The 15639-nt window shown below is 43.2% G+C and overlaps 1 protein-coding gene across 2 annotated transcripts in view; it reads right to left on the bottom strand.

Annotated features, from left to right (window-relative positions):
- The window catches only part of syt17 (synaptotagmin XVII), a 30969-nt gene extending 16656 nt beyond the window's left edge, over positions 1-14313 (bottom strand). For both annotated transcript variants that reach the window (XM_052131560.1, XM_052131559.1), the window contains exon 1: positions 13918-14313. Coding sequence is in view for 1 of the 2 variants with exons in the window: in XM_052131559.1 (XP_051987519.1) it covers positions 13918-13932 (15 nt within the window). In the remaining variant the exon portion in view is untranslated. The remainder of the gene's footprint in view (positions 1-13917) is intronic.
- Positions 14314-15639: the final 1326 nt, after the last annotated feature.

Below are 15639 nucleotides of genomic sequence, written 5' to 3'. Positions count from 1 at the left end.
ATCCAGGGCAGTGGAAGTGTTTTAATTTATTCTGTGTAATGTGGTATGGATGAATTGTCTGTCTCTGTCCCCAGTGCGGCAGCTGTATTGAGAAAAGGAGCAGGGGGTTGCGTCCAATGGGTGTGCAGTGATTATAGCCTTGTGGAGAATTGGGTAAATCGTGAATGAATTGAGTGGGACTAGAGTTTACTTTGGTGTTTTTATAGAGTGTGCAGTGCATTCCCAGTTGTATTGCAGCCTGGACTTTTTAATGTGATGTTGTTTAATAAAGAAAAAACTGTCTTTGTGAAATAGTCTGGGTGGTTGTGTGATTTATCTTCTGACATTTGCAAGTAGAAAATAACATAAATATTAAACTGGTGGCTGGTGGGATCTAAATGAACTTAAGATAGATTAAGAGTTATTAAAACTTGAAAAATGTCAGAACCACAGCCAGAAACCCAGAGAAGGCCGAATCCTGGGCCCTCATTTATCAATGGTGCGTACGGACAGATTTGTGCGTAGTGAGTGCGTAAGAACAATTTCACGCAAAGTGTGGGATTCACCAAGTTGTACTTATACGTAGAAATGTGTGTAAATATAAGCACACCTCTGAGCATGCTTACGCAGATAATCTAGTGGTAGAATAGCGACACTACACATAAAAAGCATTTAAGAGTGTCACAGTAAGCATTAAGCAATCCACATATGTCCTGTGTTTCCTTTAAAACACTCAATTTATAATTTGTCTAGTTTTAAACACGATGCTTAATTGGTGTCAAACCCTATAAAAGACAGATGTGAAATATATTTGTCTCAGTGCAATGGCTTATCTTGCGTTATTGGAAGACTCGGCAAACAATGCGCTCCGCAGAGAGCGCGTTTTCCAAGATCGCGCTGATCTGCTTGGCGAGAACACAGAGTGGCTTCTAAGTAGGTACCGCTTTCCCAAAAATGTACTGCTGGATTTGTGTCGTGATTTAGGACCAGTGTTGGAGAGAGAAACAAATCGCACGAAAGCCATTCCCGTGCACATCCAACTCCTGTCCACCCTTGGATTTTTAGCTACTGGCACATTTCAGCGTGAGGTTGGAGACATATGTGGTATATCCCAGCCATCAGCGAGTAGGATCATGCCGGCAGTGTTGGATGCAATTATTTCCTTGGCCCCAACCTACATCCAGTTCCCTTATCGAAATCCTCAACAAGCCGCAATAAAACGGGACTTTCATGCCATTGCTAGATTAACAAACATAATTGGAGCTATAGACTGCACCCACATCGCCATAAAAGCACCATCAACCAACGAATTTAATTATGTAAATAGAAAAGGGTTTCATTCTGTTAACGTGCAAATAATTTGTGATGCAAATTTGTTGTTATTAAACGTCGTTGCGCGGTGGCCTGGAGGAACACACGACTCGTTCGTTCTGCAGAATAGCTCTGTGGGTGTGCGTCTCCAAGAAGGCGCTGTTGAGGATGGCTGGCTCATTGGTGAATTTAAGGCTACAACATGTTTAAAATGCTATTGTAGGGCTATGTACAATTACTTAAAACTATTTCATCATTAGGTGATCAAGGTTACCCGCTAAAGCCATGGCTAATGACCCCCCCTAACCAACCCGAGGACCGAGCAGGAACAGGCGTACAACCGTGCCCATGCGCGCTCAAGGAGCACAGTTGAGCGCGCAATAGGCCTGCTGAAAGGACGATGGCTGTGTCTGTCAAGCACGGGAGGGAACACTGCAGTATCAGCCAGAAAAAGCATGCAAAATCATCATGGCTTGCAGTGTGCTACACAACTTGGCCATCAGACAGGGCATCCCTCTGCAGGAACCCCCAAGACCAGACGGCCCTATGCCCGATGCAGTGCCCCTGCCACCTCCTAATGCCGCTGGCATTCAGACAAGACAGAGGATCATACAGACATTTTAGGCACTGACGTGCGGTCTGGGTAGGCAAACTAGGCACTGCCTACCCTGCCAAAATTCAAAAATAAAATGTTTATTAAATAATAAACTTGTATTTGGATTTTTACTTTTTATTCTTGTGATTTATACATGCAATATGTGTGTTATTCCAATTGTTTAGACGTTATGATGACAAATGTAGCAGTTACGCATAATCAACTAAAAACAAATGGTAGAATAAGCAGTGCTTTTACGGTCCATTCATTGCAGACAAGCGGAAAACCCATGTTGCGCATGCGCACTTCGATCCTGTATTCTTTAATATGTACGGCAAAAAGCACAAATCTGCTGTGCCTTTTGACGTAAATATGTTATGCCCGTAATCATCTCCGTTACGTATCAGACATGGACCAATTAAAATCGAGATATTCCTGGACATTTGCGTAGCTAACGTCATTACACCACAGCTAGCGTACATGCCTAATCCCCGCAAAATTCAAAATGACAGCACCAGCCGTAATCACGGAATTAAGAAATTTTTCCAAGCTCGATTTTAATTCCAAATAGGAGTTAATTGCAAGAGGGAGGTCTACGCCAGCCTTAGATGGACTAGTACAGCAAAAGGGCCCAAAAAGTATCCGATCATTTCAAACTGATTGGTATGTAAGAAAAGATTGGCTATGTGGCTGCGCTAACAATCAGCGGCTGTACTGCTATCCCTGCCTGCTTTTTTCAACCAGTCAGACTGTTTGGACTTCAGCGGGATATTGTGATTTGAACAACCTGCCCACAGCTTTAACCAAGCATGAAAAGTCGTCAGCTCACATCCAGTGTCAAATTACACTGAAAACCTTTGGAAAATCTCGGATTGACCTTGCACTTGACGAGCAAAGGAAGCTGAATATACAGGTGAAACTCGAAAAATTTGAATATCGTGGAAAAGTTCATTAATTTCAGTAATTCAACTTAAAAGGTGAAACTAATATATTATATAGACTCATTACAAGCAAAGTAAGATATTTCAAGCCTTTATTTGATATAATTTTGATGATTATGGCTTACAGCTTATGAAAACCCCAAATTCAGAATCTCAGAAAATTTGAATATTACATGAAATCCATAAAAAAAAGGATTTTAAATACAGAAATGTCGGCCCTCTGAAAAGTATAATCATGCATATGTACTCAGTACTTGGTTTGGGCCCCTTTTGCATTAATTACTGCCTCAATGCGGCGTGGCATGGATGCTATCAGCCTGTGGCACTGCTGAGGTGTTATGGAAGACCAAGATGCTTCAATAGCGGCCTTCAGCTCTTCTGCATTGTTTGGTCTCATGTCTCTCATCTTTCTCTTGGCAATGCCCCATAGATTGTCTATGGGGTTCAGGTCAAGCGAGTTTGCTGGCCAATCAAGCACAGTAATACCATGGTCATTGAACCAGGTTTTGGTACTTTTGGCAGTGTGGGCAGGTGCCAAGTCCTGCTGGAAAATGAAGTCAGCATCTCCATAAAGCTTGTCTGCTGAAGGAAGCATGAAGTGCTCTAAAATGACCCGGTAGACGGCTGCGTTGACTCTGGACTTAATAAAGCACAGTGGACCAACACCAGCCGATGACATGGCTCCCCAAACCAACACAGACTGTGGAATCTTCACACTGGACTTCAAGCATCTTGGATTGTGTGCCTCTCCATTCTTCCTCCAGACTCTGGGACCTTGGTTTCCAAATGAGATGCAAAATTTTCTCTCATCAGAAAAGAGGACTTTGGACCACTGAGCAACAGACCAGTTCTTTTTTTCTTTAGCCCAGGTAAGACGTTTGACATTTGAAGCCCATGTCCAGGACCCGTCTGTGTGTGGTGGCTCTTGATGCAGTAACTCCAGCCTCAGTCCACTCCTTGTGAAGCTCCCCACACATTTGAATGGCCTTTTCCTGACAATCCTCTCCAGGCTACGGTCATCCCTGCTGCTTGTGCACCTTTTTCTTCCACACTTTTCCCTTCCACTTAACTTTCTATTAATGTGCTTTGATACAGCACTTTGAGAACATCAAACTTCTTTGCAATTACCTTTTGAGGCTTTCCCTCCTTGTGGAGGGTGTCAATGATGGTTTTCTGCACAACTGTCAGGTCAGCAGTCTTCCCCATGATTGTGAATTCAACTGAACCAGACTGAGAGACCATTTAAAGGATCAGGAACCCTTTGCAGGTGTTTAGCTGATTAGAGTGTGACACTTTGAGCCTACAATACTGAACCTTTTCACAATATTCTAATTTTCTGAGATTCTGAATTTGGGATTTTCATAAGCTGTAAGCCATAATCATCAAAATTATATCAAATAAAGGCTTGAAATATCTTACTTTGCTTGTAATGAGTCTATATAATATATTAGTTTCACCTTTTAAGTTGAATTACTGAAATTAATGAACTTTTGCACGATATTCAAATTTTTCGAGTTTCACCTGTAACCTACCACAATGAAAAGGTAAAGGAAAACCTTTACCTTTTTTGGTTTTGAAGGTTTTGAAGGATCTGATAAATGCATAACATTCACTGTTTACGCACTTGTGTGTGTGTGCGTGAGAGAGAGAGAGAGAGTACACGATATACATCCTGATTTGTACATTTCTTGATATGCTGCGCTTGTGTGTAACGTTCACTGTTATTACGTATTATTAGCTTAAACAATAAATCAGGTAATCTGGCTTTCATAACTCAGTGCCTAGCCTCTTTAAGACATCACCGCACGTCACTGATTTTAGGTAAGTCTGGCCATTGGTCGAGTGTAGAAACATTACAGCGATTTCATTTTGTGTTTTGCAGCTTCGTGGAAACAAATAACTGAAATCACATTAGTCAGCGGTTTATGGTTTATTAGCAATTGTATTTGCGCAAGAGGCAATCTGTTTCAGAGACTCGTTGATTTGAATCAATACATTCGTTATGTTGCTCAGTTGATCCTTTAGGTCATTAATGGATTTTGTTGTTTCCTCTTGATTTTGTAGCACCACCTCACTCAGCACTCTTGGCGACGGCGCATGGAAGGGCAATGGATGGGCCCGGCTCCTCAAGCTCCTCAGGCACAACGGGTGTCGCTATTAAGGAAACACATGTTCACATTAATTTAATTGAGTTTATCCTATGAATGATTTCATTAAAAGTTTACAAATTGAAATAAAATGTATGCAAACACAATATCCTATTCCAGTTGGTTTATTTTACCTTCACTTTGGGTGTTAGATGGCCCGGTTTGTTCTGTCGCAAGAGCATCAGTGTCACCGTCCTTAGTAATCCCGGACAGAGCCGTGTCTCCGATGATGCAGGCTATGCGGTTGTCCAATGGGGAAAGTTACGTTGTTGTCTGTCCTCCTCCAGTTGCGGACATTTCTCTTCTGTGTGCTGTGACACGTTTTTTAGCCAATATAATATCAAACCATTTCTGGGACAGTTCTCTCCTCAGACCCAACGGAATTAACTGCATTGGTGACATTCTCCCATGCAGCATTTTTTCTTTTATTTGTAATTCCTCCTGCAGTGAATGAACTAAACAATATCTGTTCGTTGGATTCAACTTCATTTACAAGTATCTCTAATTCTGTGTTTGTGAAGTTCCTCTTCTTTGCTCTCTTTGCCATTATTGCAGTGAGGAAAAAAAACAATCACGTAATTTTTAAAGGGAAGTGTTGTCACCATATATGGTTAATTGGAGGCGTTTCCGAATGCTAATGACCATGAATGTGAACAAGCATGGTACTTACGCACATGTGGTATTTATCAACAATGATTGCTTACTCATGTGCGTAAGAACTGCGTGCGCACGTTTGATAAATGCGGATTTTCTTGTACTTAGGCACATTCTAAATTTCATTCGTTGGACAAAATATAGAACCTTTTCTACGCACCATTGATAAATGGTATACTATCCAAGATGGCGGCGCGGTAGCACGCAGCGGCCACTTGCGGATCCACAATGGTGCTATTTTTGTTAAAAAAGCCCGACTTTTGCAACACATGGACATCGGAGCAACCGGTGTTCGTGTCTACCATCGCCAGACACTACTGAAATATAAGACTCATGCAAAAACCAAGCTGCATGATGACCTGCAGGAGGCTTCTGGCGTACTTCGGCTTGCTCGCGGAGACCAGGCCTCCAGCCCTCGGCGTCGCCTGATGCCGGTGGCGGGGAGAGGGCGTCGTAAGCGGTGTCGCGAGCGAAGCGGAAAGAGGCGGGGTCCATGCTAGGCTAAAACAAACCCTAGCCGGCCGGCTCTCCGTCTATCCTGCTCTCAAATGTTTGCTTCCTGGACAATAAATTGGACTATATCCGACTCCAGCAGGCTACATGGCGTGAGTTTAGAGACTGCTGCGTCTTTGTTTTCCGCGAGGCGTGGCTCAGCGACAGAGTTCGGATGCGCCATTCAGCTAGGCGGGCTGCGCCTCGTTTCGTGCCGACAGAAATACAGCTCTCTCGCGGTAAGACTTCGCGGTGGTGGCTTGTGTGTTTACATCAACACGGAATGGTGCAAGAACTCTATGCTAGTCTCTAGTTACTGTTCATCGCTGCTGGAGCTTGTGACTGTTAGATGCAGACCTTTTTATCTACCACGGGAATTCACCACTGTTTGCATAACCGGGTTTACATTCCCCCAGCGCTAACGCTAAGGAAGCGCTCTGTGAACTGTATGGGGCTATGAGCGAACTGCAGAGCAGCTCACCCGGCCGGACTGTTTATTGTCGCGGAGATTTCAACCATGCAAATCTCAAGACAGTGCTCCCTAAATTCCATCAGTATGTGGACTTTGCAATGAGAGGCTGAGCAGCTTGATCTTGTTTACACAAACATCCCAGGCGTGCGGGCAGAGCCCCGCCCCACCTCGGCTACTCAGACCACATCTCTGTTATGTTAATTCCAGCATACAGACCGCTAGTCAGGCGCACAAAACCGCTTCAGAAGCAGGTGAAAACCTGGCCAGCAGGAGCCATCTCTGCTCTTCAGGACTGTTTTGAGTGTACTGAATGGCACATGTTCAGGGAGGCTGCAACATATGGCGATTCTACCAACTTGGAGGAATACACAGCATCAGTGACCAGCTACATCAGCAAGTGCATTGATGATGTCACTTTCTCAAGACCATCACCACACGCTCCAACCAGAAGCCGTGGATGACTGCGGAGGTCGCGCGCTGCTGAGGTCCGAGACTCTGCCTTCAGAGCAGGCGATAAGGCAGCCCTAAGAACAGCTAGGGCCAAACTGTCACGGGCAATCAGAGAGGCAAAGCGCTGCGCCCAGAGAATCCACAGTCACTTCCAGGACAGCAGTGACACGCGCGCATGTGGCAGGGCATCCAGGCCATCACCAACTACAGGACAACATCAGTTGCCTGTGACAAAGATGCCTCCCTTCCAGATGCGCTGAGCGACTTCTACGCTTGGTTTGAAGTGCAGAACGGCGTGATGGCGAGGAAGTCCACCCCTCCTCCCAGCGACCAGGTGCTCTGTCTTACCACGGCAGATGTGAGGAAAACTCTACGTAGAGTCAACCCACGGAAGGCTGCTGGACCAGACAACATTCCTGGCAGAGTGCTCAGAGGATGTGCAGACCAGCTAGCAGATGTTCTTACCGACATCTTCAACATCTCTCTGAGCAGCGCCGTCGTTCCAGCGTGCTTCAAGGCCACCACCATCATCCCCATGCCAAAGAAGTCTTCAGTGTCCTGCCTCAGCGACTACCGTCCCGTCGCACTTACACCCATCATCATGAAGTGCTTGAGAGGCTCGTCATGAGGCAGATTAAGACCCAGCTGCCCCCTCACTAGACCCACTGCAGTTTGCGTATCGTTCAAACCGTTCAGCGGACGATGCCATCACCACAACCCTCCATCTGGCCCTCACCCACCTAGACAATAAGGACTCATACGTTCGAATGCTGTTCATAGATTTCAGCTCAGCATTCAACACAATCATTCCCCAGCACCTGATTGGAAAGCTGAACCTGCTGGGCCTGGACACCTCCCTCTGCAACTGGATCCTGGACTTCCTGACTGGGAGACCTCAGTCAGTCCGGATCGGGAACAGCATCTCCACCACCACCACACTGAGCACTGGGGCCCCCAGGGCTGTGTGCTCAGTCCACTGCTGTTCACTCTGCTGACTCACGACTGTGCAGCAATGCACAGCTCGAATCACATCATCAAGTTCAGCTGATGACACGACCGTGGTGGGTCTCATCAGCAAGAACGACGAGTCAGCATACAGAGAGGAGGTGCAGCGGCTGACGAACTGGTGTAGAGCCAACAACCTGTCCCTGAATGTCGACAAAACAAAAGAGATGGTTGTTGACTTTAGGAGAGCACAAGGTGAACACACTCCGCTGAACATCGACGGCTCCTCTGTGGAGATCGTCAAAAGCACCAAATTCCTTGGTGTTCACTTGGCGGAGAACCTCACCTGGTCCCTCAACACCAGCTCTATCACCAAGAAAGCCCAGCAGCGTCTCTACTTTCTTCGAAGGCTGAGGAAAGCACATCTCCCAACCCCCATCCTCACTACATTCTATAAAGGGACTATTGAGAGCATCCTGAGCAGCTGCATCACTGCCTGGTTTGGGACTTGCACCGTTTCGGACCATAAAGCCCTGCAGAGGATAGTGAGGACAGCTGAGAAGATCATTGGGGTCTCTCTTCCCTCCATCAAAGACATTTACAAAAAACACTGTATCCATAAAGCAACCAGCATTGTGGGCGACCCCACACACCTCTCACACAAACTCTTTACCCTCCTCCCGTCTGGCAAGAGGTACCGAAGCATTCGGGCCCTCACGGCCAGACTGTGTAACTAACTTCTTCCCCAAGCCATCAGACTCCTCAATACTCAGAGACTGGTTAGACACACACGTGTCCTGAGTTGCACTTTAATTACTGTCACTTTATAACTGTCTGCTACCTCAATAACTGCTATGTGCATAGAACATTATCTCATAGTATGTTATGTTTACATTTTAGAAACTGTCATCTTTTTGCACTGAGTACTGGTCGAGCTGCACTGTCTATTGTCCTGTTCATTGTCAGAAATTTGTTGTACTGTCCTGTACTTTTTGCACATGTTTGCACGTGCACTTTATATAGGTATATATAGGTTTTTTATATAGGTATTTTATTTCGCTGTGTTGTCTCATGTGGTCCTGTGTTGGTCCTTTGTTGTTTTTATGTAGCACCATGGTCCTGGAGGAACGTTGTCTCGTTTTGCTGTGTACTGTACTAACTGTATATGGTTGAAAACGACAATAAAAACCACTTGACTTGACTTGACTTGATGAGGGCCCTGATATGCGGCATGTATCAGGGTAAACGGCCATTAATGGACACTTAAATGCTGCACCCCATCCAGTATTTATGCCTGAAACATTTACGGGTACTGGCCATGAGTGGTCAGACTGGTCAGAACAGTTTGAAATGACAGCAGAAATAAATGGCTGGGATGAGGGACATGCTGGGGAAGTTCATGTCATTGTTATTTTCTGGTATTTATTGTGTTTTGCCTGATGAAGCTAGACAGAATTTTGGACAATTGAAAATGGCAATGGGTAAATGTCTGGAGCCATGTGAAACCATTGATTGGAATTGTGTCAGCTTCACGTCACGTATTCATCTTTGTAGTGCCAAACCAGCAACGTTGGAACCTTCAACTTTCCAGAGATTTATGGATTTACTTTTGGCCAATCTTCAGTGGACTACTTGTTTAGTTAACTTTGATGATATAATCATATTTGGGAAGACATTTGAAGAACATTTGGTTCGGTTGAAGCAAGTCTTTGGGAAGTTGAATGAGGCAAATTTCAATGTCAAACATTCTAAATACAGTCTGTTTTCTAAGCAGGTATACTATTTAGGGCATGTAATTTCATCCAAGGGGGTTAAAGCTGACCCCTCTAAAGTTGAGTCGGTGAGAGAGTGGCCCGTCCAGGGAAGCCAAACAGAGGTGCGTGGTTTCAACAAACATTTATAACTCTTAAGACATGTCTTATTTCTGCACCTATTTTGGCATACACAGATCCCCATAAGATGTTTATATTAGATATGGATGCATCTGATTTTGGAATTGGTGCTGTGGTTTCTCAGGTGGAAGATGGATTGGAACGTATGGTGGCTTCTGCCAGTCGGGCAGAAAGTTACTAAACAGGAGCAGAAATATGCAGTCACCAAAAAGGAGTTGTTGAGTATGGTTATGTTTACTAAGCTCTTTAAGCGCTATCTTCTTGGGAAAGAATTTGTGCTGAGAACAGACCACAATTCCTTACGGTGGCTGTATAATTTTAAGGGTGTTGAAGGGTAGCTAGCTCGCTGGCTGGAACAGTTAGCCAGGTTTCAGTATAAGATGTGGTGGTGGTGTAGTGGTCTAAACCACATAACTGGTAATCAGAAGGTCACTGGTTCGATCCCCACAGCCACCACCATTGTGTCCTTGAGCAAGGCACTGAACTCCAGGTTGCTCCGGGGGGATTGTCCCTGTAATAAGGGCTCTGTATGTCGCTTTGGAAAAAAGCGTCTGCCAAATGCATAAATGTAAGATCGTCCATAGGCTGGGTAAGTAACATGCAATTGCTGATGCATTATCTAGACTCCCCACCTTGGCTGTATGTTTGGATGATTTGTTTGACCAGACCAGGGACAATCGGAGTGGGGACAATTATTATGTGGGATTATTGCTGGCAAGTAAATCAAGCTCTGTGTTGCAGCCAAAAGAAGATTTTGAGGATGATTTGGTTAGGCTTGATCATGAAGATAGTGAGCTTCAACAACTTATTGAATGATTAAATAATCCCCAAGATAAATCGGAAAAGGTAGAGAGTAATCCTGAACTACGAACATTTTTGGTAGCTTGGGATCAGTTGCAGATACTTGACCATTAATTGGTGAAACTTCCTCCTTCTAATTTGGATGCTGCTGACAAAGTGCAGGTGGTTCTCCAATTAAGGCACTGTTCTTCAGGTTTTGAAGATGTTGCATAATGATGTTACAGGGGGTCATTTGGGAGTGCATAAATTGCAAGGCAAAGTTAAGGATCATTTTTATTGGCCGGGGTGGTTTGCTGATGTAAGGCAGTGGTGTAGAGAATGTGAGGACTGTGCATCATGCAAGATGCCATGTTATAACCCCCGGGCCCCCCTTTGCCCTTCTGTTGTTTCACGCCTTTATGAGCGTGTTGCTTTGGACATGCTTGGTCCACACCCAGAGACCTCTAATAAAAATCTGTATATTTTGGTGGTAGGCAACTACTTCTCTAAATAGACAGAAGCATTTGCTTTGCCAAACCAAGACGCAAAATCAGTTGCCAAAGTCCTGGTTGAGTAATGGGTTTTGCTTTTATGGGGACCCGCGGAGTATCCACTCTGATCAGGGCCATAATTTTGAGTCCATACTTTTTCAAGAGCTTTGTTGTTTATTGGAGATAAACAAAACTAGGACTGCCCTGTATAGCCCTTAATTACTTTCCATGTTGTCACTTTCTGTGGATAAAAACCAACAAAACTGGATTCTTTATTGTCTTATGTGATGATGGCCTATTGTGGTAGTGTTCATGCTTCTACCGGCTTTACCCCTTATAAAGTGTTGTTTGGGAGGAAATGGTACTGCCTGTGGATGTTATGCTGAATGTGAACTTGGTAGAGACATTTTACTCTCCAAGTGAATACGTGGAGTGTATAGCCGAGACCTTTTCTAATGTGGTAGAAGCGGTAAGGCAACATCAGTCACATGCTTCTAATCAACAGAAGAAATATTTCGATTTTCGAGCTTAGGTACAGTGCAATTCAGTGGGTGAACTGGTGTGGCTTCAAAACAAGGTTCGGGAAAAATGAGTTTGTTTCAAGTTGGAGAGAAATTACAAGGGGCCTTATCAAATTTTGGAATGATTATCTAATGTGTTGTATTGATTGGGACCAGTAAGGGGTGTGACCACTATGGTGGTTCATTATAATCGTTTAAAACCATATGTTTCTCGATTTTTTTTTCAGAGAGACTTGATGGAAATGAAGAGCATGGGCAACCACCATTACTGGAACAGTCAGGTCCTCCATCTCAGCCAATGGTCCAGGCTGAACTAAGTGAATCCTGTCAGTTGGAGCAACAACCCACAGAGGAAATGGATCCAAACAGTCTTCGTTGGTCACTGGGAATCACCCTCTCCTGCATTTCATACCCCAGGGAGGGGTCTTGCCGATCCAGGACAAGGGAAGGGTTTTAATTTATTCTGTGTAATGTGGTATGGATGAATTGTCTGTCTCTGTGGGGTGGTAGTCAGTGTCAATACTTTCTAAGCTGCCCAGGCCCCCCTGGAAGAAGGCTTTTTAAGAAAATATTTTCCCCTTAATTATTTCTTGCAGTAAGAGTTAAAGGGTCTTTAAAAACCAATCAATGCTAATTTCCTTTAAAAATAATATTGATACCTTTTCAAGCTCATAGTTTTTTCCATGATGGCTGTATTGGGTAAATGGGGTTCCTTAGATGCTGATTTATCAGTTCATTTATCTAAACACCCTAAAACATGATTTATTTTATTGAAAAGCAAAATTGTATATGATAATTTTAGCAAATATATCAATGAAGCTCAGTAGATTTGGATAGATTCGTGCTTAAAACAAGAAAACTATTTGCCAATGGGGTACAAAAAAACCTTCAAAGTATTCAAAATACATTCTCATAAAAACAAATCTTAATGTTTTCCGGCTTAATATTTTGTAGTAAAATTTATTATCTTTAGCCATTCTCACTGGAAAACAAGACAATTCTTTTTATTTATTTGTATTTTTTTGCAGTGAAAGCACATTCATTTATTTCGATAAGCATCCCAGTAAGGACCACGCTAACTGACAGTATGTGTTACACGTTGTCAGGCTTCTGTATCAAAGATGATGCTGTCACCATGTAATGGTCAGGGACAGAGTCTAAAACACTGCAAATTTGATAAGATCAACATATCTGACTGAGCACACACTCAATACACACACTTAAATGAGGGGTGTTTGTTTACGCCTTCCTCGCAACACTTATGAGTATCTATGTTGATTTCCCCCCTTTCCCCCACCTCCTGTTCCTGCGCTCAACCTTGGTCTGGCTCTCTTGCGCCTCATCAGTGGCCCTATGTTGTCTAAGCAATTAGCTGTGGCTGTAACCATGGTAACAGTGATGTGAGTGCCTGTCGCCCCCAGCCTGCACCTTGCTGCTGCTGGCTCAGGCAGAGATGACGCATTAGGGCCACTAGACGGGGAGCAACTGTCCCTACTCCTTACCAGCCACAGCCAGGGGTGTTAGGTACAATATCATGAATCATAATACAGCACACAGACACACAAATGAACTGTGTCATAGAAATTAAACATCACACATACATTAAAACAAGCTCAAATACAGTTTGGATTCAAGTGAAAGTGATCAGTGTGCCTTTATTTTACCGATCCAACATCGTCACACATGATGGTGTCTGTTTTGATTGTACATTTAAGCATTAATGATGTTTTACTTGTTTGCATTAAATGAGTTCTGTTAAATTTCATTTTATCTGCAGAAGTTTGTATGTCTTGAAAGAGTCAATATTTGATGTATATGTAAAGACAGTCTTTGTAAAGCTGTGCAATTAAAACAAAATCATCCACAGAAGTCAATAGGCAATTAGTTTCTATGTATTGTGCTCTATATCAATCATGGAAAAACACAAACTGTCCACATAAAACATTTTAGTATTGCATGATCAAATTTTATATGATTTAATAGCTAATATGATAATGAAGTGATTACAGAACAGTAACAAAACATACCGAAATGATGTTAAGGCCTTGATCAGAATAAGAGATGCTGCAGAGCAAAAATAATAATGACAGGCAGATGCAAAAAAACAAACTACAACAACAACAACGAAAAATCACAAACAATTTTCAGAAAGAATACATAAAGACAGTACACGGAGTACTGATAAAAAGTGTAATCCAGAAGGCGCCAGATGGCAGAGTGTGTGCTACAATAGCGACTGGGACTCACCTGTGTATACGCCATCCTCCTCTTACTCTTGCCCCACTGTCTTAATTCCCATCCAGAGCAGCATAGCACATTCTGGTTCCAGATATACTCATTATAAAACAGAGAATAGAAAGAGAGAGAGAGAGAGAAGGAGAAAGAAAATAATCTGTAGAAGTGACTTGAGCAGTGAATTCAGGTCTCCATCGACTTGGTTACTTGATCAATCCTTTTAAAATCTGCTTTAGGAATAATGATTTACATCTCCAGATACAAAACTAACAACCCCCTTTCTCTCTCTCTCTCTCTCTCTCTCTCTCTCTCTCTCTATCTATCCGTCTATCTGTCTATCTCCTTTTCCTCCCCATCCTCTTCAACACCACCCACCCAGATGCTCCTAATCTCCCTCTCTTTCCTGCCTCCCTCTCCAGTCGTGCCTACTCCTTAGAAATGACACGCAAGACAACCAGATCTCCTCTCTCTGGAGAGAGCAGTGCCCTCCTCCCCTCCTCCCCCCTTCTGCCCTGTGTTCCTTTCATAGACCAGTGACTCATCCAGGTTTGCAGAAGCACTGATGGGTATCAAATCTGTTATGTACATCCCTCCTCACCTCTCCAGCCTGTTTTCACAGCACTTCACTGGCTGCAATGACTTGTTTCCTTCACCACAAACACAACGAAGAGGCTGAGGAGAGACAGGCAGACGGCAGGTGAAAAGGCTAATTGCTGCAACGGAAACATGTTACACAGGGAGTTTACTAGAGCCAGGGTCTGTGCGGCCACCTGCTGCAGCTCTTGGTCAGAGAGCAAAGAGCATTTGAGAACACACATCTTTAAAATATGATGCACAAGTTGTATGATGGTTTGCATGAGTCTGTAAGCTGTATTGTCAGTATACAATAATTTCTGGTTGAACAATTTAACCTCAGTAGTTGTATTTTGCAAGGAATTTTAAGGTAAGTTGCCTTGGAAATGGCAGGGACACATGGCTTGTTGCGGTGTCAGCTGTTTTGTGAGAGAGGTTATGAGGTGTAGAGTTTGAGCATATAATATTTGAACAATTTTTAAATAGGCTAGTTGAATTCTGTTTCAGTTGCAGGGTCTGCAGACTTTTTTATTTTTATTTTTTCCTTTTTTTTTTCTGACTGATTTTTAGGGAAAATCTGCAGAATTGTGAAGAAGAAATTTAAATATGGCAAAATGTATTAAATGGGCCTGAGAGTACTACACTCTTAATGGTAGCTAAAAGCTTCATGAAATAAGTTAAAATATTTTACAAACAAACATTTAAGGGATGGGGAAAGCATAGAATTTTAATGAATGAATGATGTTGCAATTCTGTGGAAATCTGCAGTTTTCTGTCAGGGCCCACTCTTTAAGATGATTAGGTAGATAAGGAAAAAAAAAAGGGAGAAACCAACACTTAGCTGGGGAAGCCCTCCTCCTGGGGCTGGCACATAACATTTTATTAAATTGAGTATTCCATTGAACCACATCATTTTGAATCAATAAGGCTTTTTCATATGATTGAAACCAGTAGGAAATGTAAAGCACATTGGGAAAAACTCATTGTTCCAATGCAAATACAAGATGGATGGATGAAATAATATTCAATTGGATGCAGAGAAATAGAGTGTGATATAGAGATTGTGTGATTTTAGCCACTTTATTTGTTCTACCTCTTGAGAACCAGTAGAAAAGAATAGCTGATAATTACTGTATCTAACATAGACTTACAGTGACCTCT

The sequence above is a fragment of the Xyrauchen texanus genome, chromosome 8 (genome assembly GCF_025860055.1).
Source record: "Xyrauchen texanus isolate HMW12.3.18 chromosome 8, RBS_HiC_50CHRs, whole genome shotgun sequence".
Classification (NCBI taxonomy): domain Eukaryota; kingdom Metazoa; phylum Chordata; class Actinopteri; order Cypriniformes; family Catostomidae; genus Xyrauchen; species Xyrauchen texanus.
Note: the sequence above shows the minus strand (reverse complement) of the source record. Positions and strands in the feature narration are given on the sequence as shown.